The following is a 15,720-nucleotide window of genomic DNA, read 5'->3' on the forward strand; positions in this document are numbered from 1 at the left end:
CAATGCAAAAATTATTTTTTTTATTATTTTCTAATTTTTTTCTTATTATTTTTCTTGTACATACGAACAGAAATTATACAAGAGAAAAAAACATAGTATGGACATATTTTATATAATATTGTATGATTATATATATTAAAATTTTTTATATAAAAAATGTTTTACCGGGTTTGCGTTGCGATTTGCTGAATTGATCAAACTGTTATCTATAATAACTCTGATTAATTGGATTTAAGTAAGGTTAATTATATTCTATTGCCTACCGCTAATTTATTATCAGATTTTATCTACGTTTAATAATATCTTGACGGTAATTACGATTATATTTTTCTATTATTCATATTAATTAATGATTCATCTTATGTAGGTATATATATCTTAACAGTTGCTTAAGCAATCGATATATTTTACACTCCTTTTGTAAAGTAATAACTGATAATTTTAAATTAAAAAATATATTATTTCATCGTTATTTGGTGATTGCACCACTAATTTTACTAATGCTGGGTCTACAATGCGAGTCGCAAAGTCGTGAGTCGCAAGAATTGACCAATCACAGTCGAATTTGAGGAGAATAATCGACGGTGATTGGTCAATTCTTGCGACTCACGACTTTGCGACTCGCATTGTAGACCCAGCATAAAAGGAAGTAGAAGCTGTAGAAGCATTCAGCGGCTTATCATTACCACAGCATAAGTAGATATTATACTGTGTCGTTACTATCTGGATATAAACTATCTAAAGCTATCCTGAGATTATTTTTTTGTCCAGTAGTCATATATAGCGCAGGATACAATAATATTATCTCGGGATTGCCTTTCATCCGCCATGTCTTATTACTTATTTGCCGTTCGGAAACTACTTACACCCGGGGTGTACCCTGCCCCCACCACTACTCACCTGAGTCTACCTTCAGGGTAGCGTTTCCGAACGCAGCCTAAGCCATGATCAGACTACGGATTGGGATTGAGATTGGATTGAAATTTAATCAATCAGAATAAAGAAAACTAACTTCAAGTTTAGTGAACTTTGCTCTAATTGGTCAAATTTCAATCCAATCTCAATCCCAATCCGTAGTCTGATCACGGCTTTATAATGCTGCGCATGCTCGTCACTACGTGGCGCTTTCATAGTGTACTCTCCTAAAGCTTTGTGTCCACGATGCTAGAACTGCGTCCGAGTTTCGGTTTAAGCCAATCAACTTGCAGCTCTTACAGAAAAGTAGCAGTTTCATTGGCTTAAACCGAAACTTGGACACAGTTCTTGGATCGTGGACACAGGGCTTAAGCCCGGTGTCCACGATGCAAGAACTGTGTCCAAGTTTCGGTTTAAGCTAATGAAACTGCTACTTTTCTGTAAGAGCTGCAAGTTGATTGGCTTAAACCGAAACTTGGACACAGTTCTTGCATCGTGGACACCGGGCTTTAAGCCAATGAAACAGTTACACGACTTTTCCTCAAAAAAAGAGGGGATAATGTTGGTACTAAAGAAAATCCCTAGGCAACACAATTTAATTTTTGTAGATTAGTAGCACTGCGTAAGTAGTAATCTGTTAAGTTAGAGGTAGCCTTTTTCAAAATATATGCGCACGAATACAAAATAATCAAACCTTTTTGACACATGCGTGATAATGATGAAAGAACAGTATTTGTTATTTGTTTTCAGACTTCTATGTAATCTTCGGTATTTCTATTTTCTATTATTGTTAATTTTGTACAAATTATCAAAACTAATAGGAAAAAAGAAAATACAATTATAAATATTTTATTTCCTTTTCTGTTCTTAATTTTCCTTTTCAGTAAATAATTTATACTGTTAAAATTGAAAGAATCGGTCTAACAACTTCTCCAATTACGTTGCATATATATATAAATTATTTTCCTACATGTCAAAATAGTTCACGCATACACTTTCCACGCGAAACGAGGTGCCACATGGGTTCATGACGCGCTTTACAAGCTCGTTTAAGTACATGCGTGGGCGGGGGGATTCTGCTCCCCTGCACCCCCCTCCTCATGCATGTACTTTATAATTTCGCTTTACAACTTAGCATGTACTTTAAGTTCTAAAGCGAGGTCCACGCTGCCTACCGGCGGGTTGGGTGCGGGAGGGGGGGGGGCCGAAGGCCCCCCCTTGCACCCCCCCCCCCTGTGTGTGTGTGTGTGTGTGTCTGGGAAGGAAGATTAAAAGAAGTATAAGGTACAGTAACATATTTATAAATTTATTTAATCTTTTCCAACAAGTTCAGATAACGTATTTAAGATCAATAATAAATCTAACTCGTTTATATTTTTTTCTATGTTCTCCCAAATTTTTTTAAATTTATTTTCTTTAATTTGTGTACGCTTACGCACCGACCTCGCCCAGAATTGTGGATGTTGCATCAAACTTTTGATGTTTCTTTGATGCTCAGTAAGGTAAGCTGTAAACGACATTGAATTAGAAATTCGTGATGATTACATTTCATTATGATATGTGATATCATGTTAAAACTCCAATTTAAAACTTAATTTAAATCATTACGTTATAAGCACAAGATGAATACAAATAATGTATAAATATTTGTGAACCTTCATGACTTGTGTGTATGTGTGTATGTATATATATATATATATATATATATGAAATTAATATATATACGTATATGTACTTAATATATAGATATATGTATATATAATTTTATTAATTGAAACATTCTTCTGATCATAACGTTAATGAAATCTGAACAGCATGTGTGCACGCATTTCTTGTATGCATTTTTCTAAATATAATGATATAAACTCGAATTGAGTTAAACATGATATCTTTATCTTATCTGAGACGTACCTAAAAATTCAACAATCGTGGAATGTTTTTTCAAATATCGATAATAATTTCGTCCGCCAGTGAATAAAATCAGCAATTCAATTTATTACTCGATTAACTGGCGCAATATATACAAAAATGCACAACGTTTCGGCTCTATATTCGAGCCCTTTTCAAGTGCGAACTGAAACAGGAACAGCGAAAAAGAAAAACAATATAAATAAATCGAGACAATATTATATATGTTTTTTCAAAGTTTCTCTCAATTCCCGATTGTGTCTTTCTAAGACATTGTTCGTTCTATGTATTTTTTTAAATACACAGAACGAACTGGGCTTAAATCCATTAAGCCAAGTGTTTCTATAATATTTCAGAAGTGGTTGTAAACGTTTACAATCCTGAAACACGGTAAAAAATTGTTCTTATATGTGTGTCGTGTGGACATATATAAATATATGTAACTATATATAAATGTATATAATTACATACGAAATATATGTGTTCATATATATGTGCATACTAGTTTCCTTTCTTTGTAAAGTTCCTATTTAATATATTTATTTTTTAAAAGTTAACTTTTCTAAAGAAAAACCGTACAAAAATCATCCTTTTAATTATATTTTATGTCTTCTTACTATTACTATTATTTTTCTTAGATTAAATAAAAATTTTACAAAAGAAAGAAACTAGTATGAACATTATATATGGGACATATTCAGTATATAATTATATTTATTTATATATGTTTTTATATGAAAAACTTTTTACCGGGAAGATGACATTGGCTATCATTTGGAACCCTTCTTCTATTAATGATTCTGGCAACAAAGCGAGAGATATTAATAATTTTGTAATACCCCAGCCTAACTCTTTCTCTTCTCCTTTCAGGATTCCGTACTTGTCTGCATTACGAACTAACGCCTGTAATGAGAAACGGACATGAGAAGAAAATTTATGTACACTACATGTTTGTTATTATGTGTAATCGTATTTTTTAATACCTGACTGTAATGGAAGAAGCAACCAATGACTTTAGCCTTAGGAAAAACTGTTTGTAACGCTTTTCTTTCTGCTTTCTCATAATCAGATATTATTATATCAGGTCTTATATCTACACTCTGTAAAATTGCTCTCAAAATTTCGATATAATTTTGAGTATTACGTTTTTCCATAATAGTGTAAGACAATTGGAAATGTCTGAAATTTGAGAGCAATAAAATTTACTTATACATATATTTATATACACACGCACGCATATATATTTAAATAAACTAATTATGTAATAATTGCACTAATAAATTAATTGTTTTGCTTACTCTGTTATTGTATCTCATCACAATTATCCACAATTGACAATCCTTATTTTTCAATTGAGTACTGTCGCAAACGTCCCATCTACGAAGATCGTTAGCTTTCCCTCAATCTGATTTATAAGTTTTTCTATCAAAACTTTATCAATGAAAATAATAGCGTTTGTATTGCCATTTTTTTTTACAAACTTATTAATGAAACATTCTGTTTCGTTAATAACAAGTAGTTGCTTCTAATTGTCTTTCTCTAAGCAATCTTGCAAATCGTTAAGATTTCTTGGAATCTTTCCAATATTTTGTTTTCTATGGCGCTCTATACATTTCTCAATATTTGACACACTTGTTAAATCTAGAAGATGGTCGTATCTATGTGTAAACAAATAACGAATTACAAATTGTAATAATCATCTTCATAATTATTATTTTTTATTTCATCGCCTCTTACTTACTTTGAAACAATCCTTTTTTTATCATTTTAGTTGTCTCAAATGGTTGTCGTGCTGTTTCGATTTCTTTTTTTAAATTGGCAAGTTCACTAACAGGCTTTTCGTGCTTCTCGTGACCTCCATTACAAATATATGTATTATTTTTTATTTTTAATCGTGCTCGGCATTGCACATCTTTATTTTTACGATAACTGCATTCGTAGTATCTGTGAAAGAAATTCCTCATTATTAAAAGCTCCAAATGCAATTCAATGTACTCTTACGCTGATAAGTATAAATAATACTATTTCCAATCAAAATATTATTAAAGTATCTATTTTTTCCTATCTGGTATTGTCTTTTACTCGATTTCACTGTATTTCTTATATCTACTTACATCGTATCTTTGTAAGAATATAGTGATAATGGAAATGATATCCCTCATATTCCAATTTCGGCTGATGAAGTCTTGCAGTATTATGTTTTCTTTTCTCTGCCATGTCGAAAAGTGTAGCGACTATGGACACAGTAAAAGTAACAAACAATCGACAGGAGATGCTGCCTGCAAAGATTGCAAAATGACAATCGCGAAAAAAGGACTGTCGATTCTTCGTAGCCGCATCTCCTGTCGATTGTTTGTTACTTTTACTGTGTCCATAGTTGCTACACTTTTCGATATGGCAGAGAAAAGAAAATATAATACTGCAAGACTTCATCAGCCGAAATTGGAATATGAGGGATATCATTATATTATTTATATTATTATTTATATTATTTTTATTTTATTTATTTATATTATTTATATTTATTTTACCCCTTGTACCCCTCCATGCATGTGCTTTATAATTTCGCTTTACAATTTAGATGTACTTTAAGTTATAAAGCGAGTTCCACGCTGCCTACCGGCGGAGGTGGGTGCGGGAGGGGGGGCCTTCGCCCCCCCCCCCCGCGCGCGTGTGTGTGTGTATGCATAACATCTACAATTTAATATAGTCAGGATAGTCAGAGGATAAATTCCACGCATTGTACTTAAACGAGCTTGTAAAGCGCGTCATGAAATCATGTGGCACCTCGTTTCGCGTGGAAAGTGTATGCGTGAACTATTTCGACATATATATATTAGTTATTTATGCCTTCCAATATTCAAAATAGCTGCTATATTTTCCAAACTTTTTTTTGTTAATAACTTTTTAACGAATAACGAGCGACGGCTAAAATAATATATAATGGAAAATAGAAATACCGAAGATTACATAGAAGTTTTAAAACAAATAACAAATACTGTCCTTTTATTATTACGCATGTGTTAAAAAGGTTTGATTATTTTGTATTCGTGCGCGTATATTTTGAAAAAGGCTTCCTCTAAAGGTGCGATTTCACGATGACGCTCGACGCTGGATTCGAGCGTCAAATCTGGTCACGTGATAGATTCAGAGGGACGCGAAAACCTAACCACTGGATTGGCTGAATTCGAGCGTCGAGTGTCAAAGCTAAACACAGTTTAGCTTTTTGGCGCTGTTTGATGCTCGAATCCAGCGTCGAGCGTCATCGTGAAATCGCACCTTTTCTAACAGATTACTACTTACGCAGTGCTAATAATCTACAAAAATTGAAACTGCTGCTTTTCTGCTATTCTTCTTCTTCGAAGAAGAATACTCTCGACCCGAGACCCGAGACGATTACGTCGTCACTTTCCGGTCTGTCGCTCGACTATTGAGCACGTTGCAAGGCGTAGATACGTCATTCGAGAAGATTCGAGAAAGACGTAGATCTGACGATCGCTTAAGGGGATCCTGCAGCCGTATGATTTACCGACATTATCGTTTTCACATAAATCTTTTAATTGGCTTTATAGAATTGCAAAAATCTTTTACAGAATTAAAGTACGCACAAAAATCTAGGCTAGCAAACGCGATTTTATATAAAAAAACACCAAAAAATTAAAAATGTTACTTATTTGGGCACATACAGCTGTCACCTGACGACAATATTTGGTTAAAACAAAAATTCTGCAGTTTATACATACATAATGTTTGTCTCCTAGCCTTAGGAAAACATGTAGGAATAATATCGTGCAAGTAGAAGTAAGATTCAATGCGTACAATAAAAGAAAAATGTGAATTTTATTTTAGTACTGCAAATACGGATGCAGACTGACAAGAAGAGCAGCAACAGTAGTTGTCGAATCTTGCAAGAGATGGCGAGCAATCAAACAAGGACAGATGTCATTTCGTTAGACAAAGACAGATATAGGGAAAACAAAATTAGAAAGGTTGACATTATCGACATCGAGGAAGTTCGTCTGTCACTGCAGGATCCCCTTAAGTGTCTACATCACAAAAATTTTCATCACAATTATCTTTACAGGCACATCAAAGTTGTTGCATAGTACAAGAAGAAATGGAAAAAAATTTGTGTAACGTTTGTAATGTAGTATTTAAGACTCACGATCGCTTCACAGAGCACTGGATGTACTATTACAAACGCCATGCACTCACATGTACAGCTTGCAAGAAAGAATTTCAGGGATTGTACATGTTTAATCGTCATACCAAACTTATACATCATTCAGAAGAACAACGCAAGGCATTTAGTTATACCTGCGAAATATGCAACGAGGGATTCAATTATGAGATTCATTTATATTCGCACACTATGCACGTTCATTCAAATAAAGTGAATTTAGTTGAGACTGCAGGTAATTGTGCAAGAATATATATCTTATGTCTTAATGTTTCGGCAATGTATATTTACGTTTACGCGAGAAAACAACGAGCAATGAGCGTCACATGTGTTTCAGACGGTCCTCAAGGTCAAGTCACAGCGACGTCGGTGCAAGGAACAAAGGAGTGACATCTGTCCATCACTCTAGATTTAAAAAAAAATATCGTTCATAAATTGTTAGTGAGACATTTATTATACATAATAGCGTGCACTCGTTTGAAACTCGTGTCCCAGCATGCGTATTTACTTATTTTTTCAGGGTTCAAGCAATATTCCCGACTCCCGATCCACAAGCTATGCTCGATAAAAGAATGCACAAATTCGTCGTGTACGCAAGGAAGGTGGAAGGTAACACGTATGAAATGGCTAACTCTCGGGCGGAATATTATCATCTACTTGTCGAGAAAATCTTATAACGACATCATAACGAGTTGTAGAATCGCATTACAGCAGCAACAATAATCGAAACAACAATTCCCAACTGAATTATTATCAACTTCTACGCCTAATGACAATGGTATTGTGACATCGACACCACGAACTATACCACCAATAAAATATGAACCATGACCTATAATGTATACCAATAATATATGCATGTTTTTATATTTTATTTATTTTAGAATTAATTTTTCCTTTCCATTCTCGAGCAACATTACTCTGCATATCTGCATTACACGAATTTATTGCTTGACAGATGTAATATTGCAGTTCAGCAAGGGCGACTAAGTTAATATGTATAAATAAGTAGCTTATTTAGAAACAGGGGCTCGATTGCGTATCTTGAAACGAGGTGAAAATTACAAAAGTGAGGAAATTCACTAGAGTATCTACGATTTTATTTGTCGAAATCTATAGTAAATCTGTTCACTTTTGTAATTTTCACCTGGTTTCAAGGTACACAATCGACCCCTTGATGAAATAAAAGTCGTGACAAGTTTACGCACATTTCAATCATTCGAAATAAATGTTAACTTCAAGATAACAATAGATTTGTTCCCAATAAATGGTAGCACAGCAAATATTTGTTCGCTCAGGGCTGCGTTCCAAAATTTAATCTCGGTAACAAAAATGCTATAGTCAGAGGAGAAGCCTGAAAGAGGTTATCCCGGCCTTTTTCGGGGGACCATCGAAAGCCCCTGCTTGTATGTACCGGCGTCGAAACTCCCTGTACACTACCGCCGCCATGTACATATGTACATATGTATGTATGTAACATCCATTTTTGAAATTGGTACTACGTAGCCACGTTCATTTTCCGACACTGCCGATAAAACATCATTCTGGTGCGCGTCCGCGCTACATTATATATATACCGGGTGAATCTTAATGGATGCAGAAATAATAATACATAATCTTATGATTATACAAATTATACTTATATGTATAATGCATAAATAACAATTAGGTATATTATATTTACATACACACACATATATACATATATATGTAAAAATATAAAAACTTTATAATTCTTTATTATTTAATATAATTCTTCTCCTATCACTACAACAACTATACAAATAGGCTCTTATTACCATCATTAATCTCTTATATTGGTATTTAACAAGAGATTGAACAGGATAAATGAATCAATTTTGATTAACACTCAAGGAAAACAGAAATAATATATTATAATTAGTCACGAAAATAGGTAGTCACGAATATTATATGGAGTCAAATGATGAAATAAAAGACTTTTTTGCAATGATATTAATATTTTACAAACAATATGTCAAGATTGTAATAGGAGATATAAAGACGAGATGATATTTCAAGCATTTCCCCCATACATGTATATGCATATACAAATTGATTTAAAAGAAAAAAGAAATCAACTATAGTATCGAGAGATAGTTAGCGTTAAATATGTCTGTAGTGTATTCAGGAAGTTGTTATTTATTAATTATTAATAATCATTATCAATATATGAGTATTACTAATATATATATGAATTACCTGCAGAAAGAGGTAAGGTGATAGAGTAGGCCAGTAACCAACTATGTGGCCGAACATTATGTCCTTCTTGAAAAAATACTGTGACGAAAAATCCGTATTTAACAGAATATAGTTATAACACTTAATGTATAATTGGATGTCATTTCTTATTTCGAAATTGCTGTATACGAATAACTTAATATTATACGTATCGATATCGAATTGTGTCTCATAAATGTTATAACGTTGTGAACTGTGTCTCATAAATGTTATAACGTCTATAATCGCTTTTATTATTTCGCCCATGGACAAGGTCTTTGGTGCTTCATATGGAGATGTATAATGTTTCAATTGTCCGTGTTGTAGCTCTTGGTTTAATAAGACGGTATTCATTTCTTCTATAAATCTCTCTATAATCATCTTGAGCAAAAACCTAATAAAATGATTTAAAAGATAAGGAGATTTTAATAGCTGATCTCAAATATTATAAAATGTGTACAGACGGTAACGTACATAAAATATAACATTGTATGTTATATTATGTATAATACAGCATATGTATAATCTTAACGATACTTCTATAAATTCCCTTAAATTGTCAAAAAAATTAAAATTAAAAGTACAAATAGTTATTGCAATTAAAATTAATATATAGATATACAATTTTCTTCGTACGTATTTGGAGATTGGAATAAATAAATGCATCGCATTAATGCAAAGTCAAGAAAGTAAATGTAAAACTGAATTTTCGTTTAAGTGTAAAAAATGAAATTGATTCGCATTAAGTTTCTCCCCTCATGTTCTTTTTCTGTAATTAATTGTTTATTCATTGTGTGATAAAGAAGAGGAAACTCTCTGGTTGAATCTGGTAGTAAGTACATTTCAACCTCGCTACATCAGAACAAAAGTATATATTTTTGCTCTCTCAATTCTATATACATAAGTTTTAAAATAATTATAAAATTTCCAATTCGTCTATATGTTTAGTCATTACTTTCAAGTTATATAACATGATATAATAATATTGAATTACTATATAACATAATAATAATGAGGAAACAGAAACAAAAAAAGATTGTTTTTCTTAATTTAAGTGTTCTATATAATGTGACACAAATAAATTTAGATCTATTACAATTTTTTGTGTTAGATTTTAGATTTAAAAAAAATCTTTCGTATTCAAAATTGATCTCTTTCGTCATCACAAACAATTTAATCGTCTGCAATAAACATTCTATTCTTCGTATATCTTTCGGAATTTTTTATTGTCGATAACCTTATAATTAGCGAATTGCCATGATGCCTTGAAACGTAGAAATTTGATTTCCATTGCATCGTTTGGAATGTCATCGATTTTCCTTTATTGTTGCTCAAACAAAACTATGATACGTACTACCTGCTATATATAATAGGTAGACAGCAATAGTGAGATGCCGATCGACGATTAGTTTTAATATAACAGGTCACTGGCGGAATATAGCGTCACTGAGCAATGTATTTAGCAGCAATTCACCTCGAATATTTTAAGCTTAAGAACATGCCGGTTTTTGAGATCGTTTGATATTCATTATCGCTGATAATGAAAGCTAAACATTGAAACTTTAACTTTGCACTCGTAATAATTTGAACTTAATGTATCAGCCAGCTCGTAAAAAACTTTTTTGCTTCTCCTTTATGTAAGAATCTAAGAAAGAGATGGATTATAATGTTTAATTTTTACAAAATTTGCTCGCGATATTTCGTACGTATTTTCTAATTACACGATCTTACGGCAACTGAGAGAAAACATACGGGTGCAAGGAATTTTATATTTATGTATAAAATATTTATATATAAAGCAACATAACATTATCGTTATAAAAAAATAATATTTAATAAGTAATTAATTAGAGAATTCATCCTTAATAATTCTTAATATCATTAATATAATAGTTAATTACAGAATTTATCTTTATTAACTTTAACTCTTATAAATTAGGGAATTCGGTTTACATGATGATAAAATTTATAACGTGTGATTAAGAAGAATTAGTTCAATATAATATCCGCCATCCGATACATATATATTTTTCTACATGTTTATATATAATATATGTACAATATATATTCGTTATGTGAGGTAAAAATCAGATCATTGCACCCAAACAATTTTCTCGCAAGCGGCGAGAAAATCATCAAATGTTATTTTACATAACTCAGCAATTTTTCATCATTACCTTCGTTTTCTTATCCGGAAAAAAAATTTATATATAATTGTATATTAAATATGTCCAAATATGTTTTCTTTCTCTTTTATATAATCTCTGTTGAAAATGAGAAGAAGAATAAAAAGAAAAGTTATTAAATAATTAAAAGAATAATTTTTGCATTGTTTTTTGTACAAGAAAGTGAAATTTGAAAAGATAAGAAAAATTGCCCATATAATCATATGTAAATAACATGTAATATGTAATAATCATATGTAAAATATAATTATATATGATTATATAACAAAATTGCATTGGTCTTTTTACAAAAAGTAAAATTGCTATTCGATTATATAATATTTTATATATAATCACATATAATTATATTTGTATATACGTTTGTCACAGAACTCTTGAAAATTACAAAGAAAGATTCCGAGTGCTAATACAGTACAAAGTATAATTAATGTAATTACAATTCTAATTACATGCTATTTGATGGACAAATAAATTTTCCTAAATATGTTTCTTGTCTCCTTTGTCACTAGATGTATATCACTTCGATACTTAACAATATACTACAACTAATATTTGATTTAAAAAAATTGTACGGATATTATTATTATTAATAATTATACAGAGATTTTCCGCAAAGTTAATCAAATGTCTCGAAAATTTCTAAGAAACATGATTTAAAAAACAAGTAATTTCTGTGTGTTATTACTCAGAAAAAATTTATTTTTGCACTCTTATCTGTTATACATATACTAAAAAACTTTCATAGAAATTTTAAAACATTTGATCAATCACACGTAATGTCACGAATAACAGTTATAAATGCGGAATGATCAATATAAAAGATATAGTTTATAAAAATAACGATTTATATTTTATAAACATTAAAATGAAAAGTATTTTCACACTAAATATTTTATAATTTAGTGCAAAGAAAACAAAACATTCTTATGCATAAAGTGTTTTATAAAATATATCAATATAGAAAGAAATAAAATGTATTTTGATTAGAACACTGCGAAGAAATAGTTCAGTTCTGCTTTATAAAAAATTATCCTAGAAAAAGACGAAATATGTAAATACTTTTTGCACGCTTTAACGAATGCACACTAATCTTGGTATCTTTCTAGACATAAACTGCGAAGTAATCGCTCGAAGTAACAATGCATCTCCCTATTGGATAACTTGAGGCATTCACATATAAACAAGTATGAGTTGTACATCGCTGGAATTTTTTTCTTAACAAAGAAATTACGATATCTGCTGCACGTCTTTTCAACACAAATACTGAAATATATAAACAATACATTTTATTTTTTATAATATCCTACCTTCTACAATACAATTATATGAAATAAATAAGGTTTTGTGCTTCTCTATGAGATATCTCATATTATCTTTTTGTTTTCTATCACGTACTAATATAATAAGATAATATTATAAACGAAATAAGAATAAATATTAAATATTAGAATATATAAATACAGGAATATTCGCGTGCGCATAAGGGCCTCCGCACAATGAAAAATCTTCCTATGTCTGTGATATAAAATATTCAACGTTTCACTAAAATTTTATTAATGCTACTAGAGTATCTGCCTTGATAAGATGAAAATTAGAAAAATAAAGTGATAAAAATAAATTTGATCAGTTGGTAAGAGATATATATTATACATCTTTGCAAACCCGAAATTGTGGAGAATTATTTACAAATGTATTATTTTATATAGAATTAAAGAATACAAGTATTCTTTTGATAGTACACAAATGCTGAAATGTCAATTTTATACTTACATTTTTGAACTGAAAAATAAACAACGATGAAAATGCCAAAGTTGAGCTCATTAAAGCCGGTTCTACAATACGTCGCAAACGATGGCAACTGCTAGTTGAAAAGTGTTATTTCTGATTGCCGATTGCCAGTTACTATCGCCAAAAAAGTTAAAAGTTTGCCAACTCTCTCTTGACAAGCGCAATTGACAAGCGCAACGTGGAAATAACACTTTTCAACTAGCAGTTGCCATCGTTTGCGACGTATTGTAGAACCGGCTTAAGTAAAATAAAGGAATAGGAGAAAATGATAGAAGAGAGTAATAATGATTTAATTGAAAATTAAGTTTGGAAAAAATGGAGATATTATCATGTACTTACCATGCTAAGTTTATTACTGGGGGCGTTGGTCGAAAATCGATTTCATCAAAGTACATGGTAATCAAGTCGCAGAGCTTCTTGAAATATTTTTTTATTTCCATAGATAAATCCACACTTCGGATGCACTTGAGCAGAAGATTATACCTGTTATCGCAACATATTGTGCTGACAATATAATTCATGGAGCATAGATTTCTCAGTAGGATGCGACGAATTTCTTCATGTTTGTCGCACGTTGTCCTGTTTGCGACAGATAATCCGACCATCACGAGTCCGAACAGCAATGATAAAAATGCGTTTCTGTGAAATCTCTCTACATACATGACGGCGATTTGCGACGCCTCGGCGGTAATGCGCATTACATTTTCGTAGGCCGTTATCTCGTTGGCCCAACCGAAATGATACCAGAATGTGAATATCAAGCCAGACACGTATATTATGTGCTCCTCGTTGGTGCAATGCAACATCATGTGGCGTAGAAAAGCCTCTCGATCGAGGTTGAAGGATCGCACATAAGCGCGCAACTTAAGATGGCATTGCGGATCCGTGCGCAATCGTTGATACACAACGAAGCTACGTTTCTCGTATTCCTGAATTATTTCCAGTACGTTCATCGGCCGCATTTTCGGCATATCGAGTGGTTCCACATGGTAACCGATTGCGAATAGCAAATTTTTATGTATTTCTGTCCACACATTCGTTCCGCGCAGATACCATATTATATCATTTATACATTGCATTCGTTTATGTATCTCTTCTTTTGTAAAACTTTTGTAGGATCTTCTTAGCACTGATGCCGCCTTGATCAACACTATTATTAGTAATACGAAATTAGTTCTGGGCGTGCAAATTCCGTTTTTCAATATAAGTAGTATATGTGACAGAATAATATACACATTAGTCTTCTCAAAATAGCTATTATTCAGATAAGGGATGTAGATTTCGTTTATTAAATCATCCGCAGATATTACCTGTAAACAGATTTAGAAATAAAAAATTACAGTAGAATTCTAACAGAGTAAAAATTAAAGAAAATATATGGAAATAGGCAGATAGATATTATAATAACACGTGAATTTCAATCGGCGTTAACAATATAAAATAGAATAATATTTTATTGTAATAATAGATAAGAGAAATGATTTCTGCCATTCAAGCTTGATTAACAAGTGCAAATTTTCATCGAACAGATTTTAGTTATTTAAATATCTTTAATAATCAGATCTATTATCTGTTTAATTATTATGCAATTTGAATGAAAATATAACTTATTACAAAGAGCTCAATATTGTATAGAGTACATAAAGCATTATGTCAAGTATTTGTTTTAATAAAAAGATTTGTATCTCTTATATAAATAATTATTATAAAGACCTTAAACTATCAATTATCAGAAATATTTAAAAAATGGAACACTCTAAATAAATAATCGAATAGAAATTTGTTATGTATAATTATATATAAAATATGTATGTATTTTTTTTCTTCTTCGTGTATAATCTTTGTACATATATATATGATATACAATAAAAATAATTTAAAAGTAATTAGAGATAAATGCATTTGTATTGTTTTATTATAAAAAATAAAATTGCGTTCAGGTATTTTATGTATAATCGTATATAATCATATTTTCTGTAGAATTAATTTATACATATATGATTACGTGTACGAGCAATTTTCATCATTTCTTAGAACTCTGTTTTGAAAAAGAGAACAATACTGAGAAAAAAGATAATTATGCTTTTAACTATTATTTAATTCTTATTTTTCTTGTATATACAAAAATTATAAAAATGAGAGAAAACGTATAGGGATATTTTATATAATTATACATATAAGAAATTCCTTCCCGGGTATCTTTGAAAAAGTGCGTTATATGAAAGAAATTATTCGTGCAAATGTTTCGCAATTTTAGAAAAAAATATATAATGTATCAATGTATGGCATAATATGCTCTTGCCCAAAACCCCGAATCTCTTATTTAAACAATTTTTTCATAAAACTCACTTACTGGTTCGTCTTAAATTAAGCCACTACTAGAATATAATATGAGTGCAGAAAATTTAAATTTTTACTATAGAATTTTATCTAAACATCCGACAAAAATTTACCCCCTTTAATGTTTATTTCATTGCTGTCATCTGAAATTCTATAATGCCTATT

General features: G+C 31.0%; 1 protein-coding gene, 1 long non-coding RNA gene and 1 pseudogene across 8 annotated transcripts; 1 reads left to right on the forward strand and 2 right to left on the reverse strand.

Annotated features, from left to right (window-relative positions):
* Nucleotides 1-2,200: 2,200 nt before the first annotated feature.
* LOC139774865 (uncharacterized) lies at nt 2,201-4,985 on the reverse strand (annotated as a pseudogene).
* Nucleotides 4,986-6,006: 1,021 nt separating this feature from the next.
* LOC139774859 (uncharacterized) lies at nt 6,007-7,877 on the forward strand. Of its 7 annotated transcripts, XR_011718695.1 has the most exons (5): nt 6,010-6,423; nt 6,512-6,598; nt 6,673-7,238; nt 7,341-7,440; nt 7,524-7,877. It is a non-coding gene; the product is annotated as an uncharacterized lncRNA (long non-coding RNA). The 7 variants fall into 7 exon arrangements; XR_011718693.1 differs by having other exon boundaries at nt 6,007-6,341; nt 6,417-7,238; XR_011718694.1 differs by having other exon boundaries at nt 6,009-6,423; nt 6,512-7,238.
* A 3,955-nt stretch (nt 7,878-11,832) lies between these two features.
* On the reverse strand, nt 11,833-14,500 carry LOC139774881 (uncharacterized). The gene is made up of 2 exons (XM_071710408.1): nt 13,555-14,500; nt 11,833-12,690 (listed from the first exon to the last, which is right to left on the reverse strand). The coding sequence occupies exons 1-2, from the start codon at nt 14,292-14,294 to the stop codon at nt 12,513-12,515; spliced, it is 918 nt and encodes a 305-aa protein (XP_071566509.1). The 5' UTR covers nt 14,295-14,500; the 3' UTR covers nt 11,833-12,512.
* Between the last annotated feature and the right edge of the window lie 1,220 nt (nt 14,501-15,720).

This window comes from Temnothorax nylanderi, unplaced genomic scaffold (genome assembly GCF_030848795.1).
Source record: "Temnothorax nylanderi isolate EJ_2023f unplaced genomic scaffold, tnyl_v1.0 TNYL_tig0089_pilon, whole genome shotgun sequence".
In the NCBI taxonomy this organism is placed as follows: domain Eukaryota; kingdom Metazoa; phylum Arthropoda; class Insecta; order Hymenoptera; family Formicidae; genus Temnothorax; species Temnothorax nylanderi.

Excerpts from the sequence above, each read along its gene's own strand:
- LOC139774881 (XM_071710408.1), bottom strand. The coding sequence starts at position 14,294 with ATGCAATGTATAAATGATATAATATGGTATCTGCGCGGAACGAATGTG. Across the intron at positions 12,691-13,554 it reads CCAGTAATAAACTTAGCATG|TATTTGTGTTGAAAAGACGT; the intron begins GTAAGTACATGA and ends TATATATTTCAG.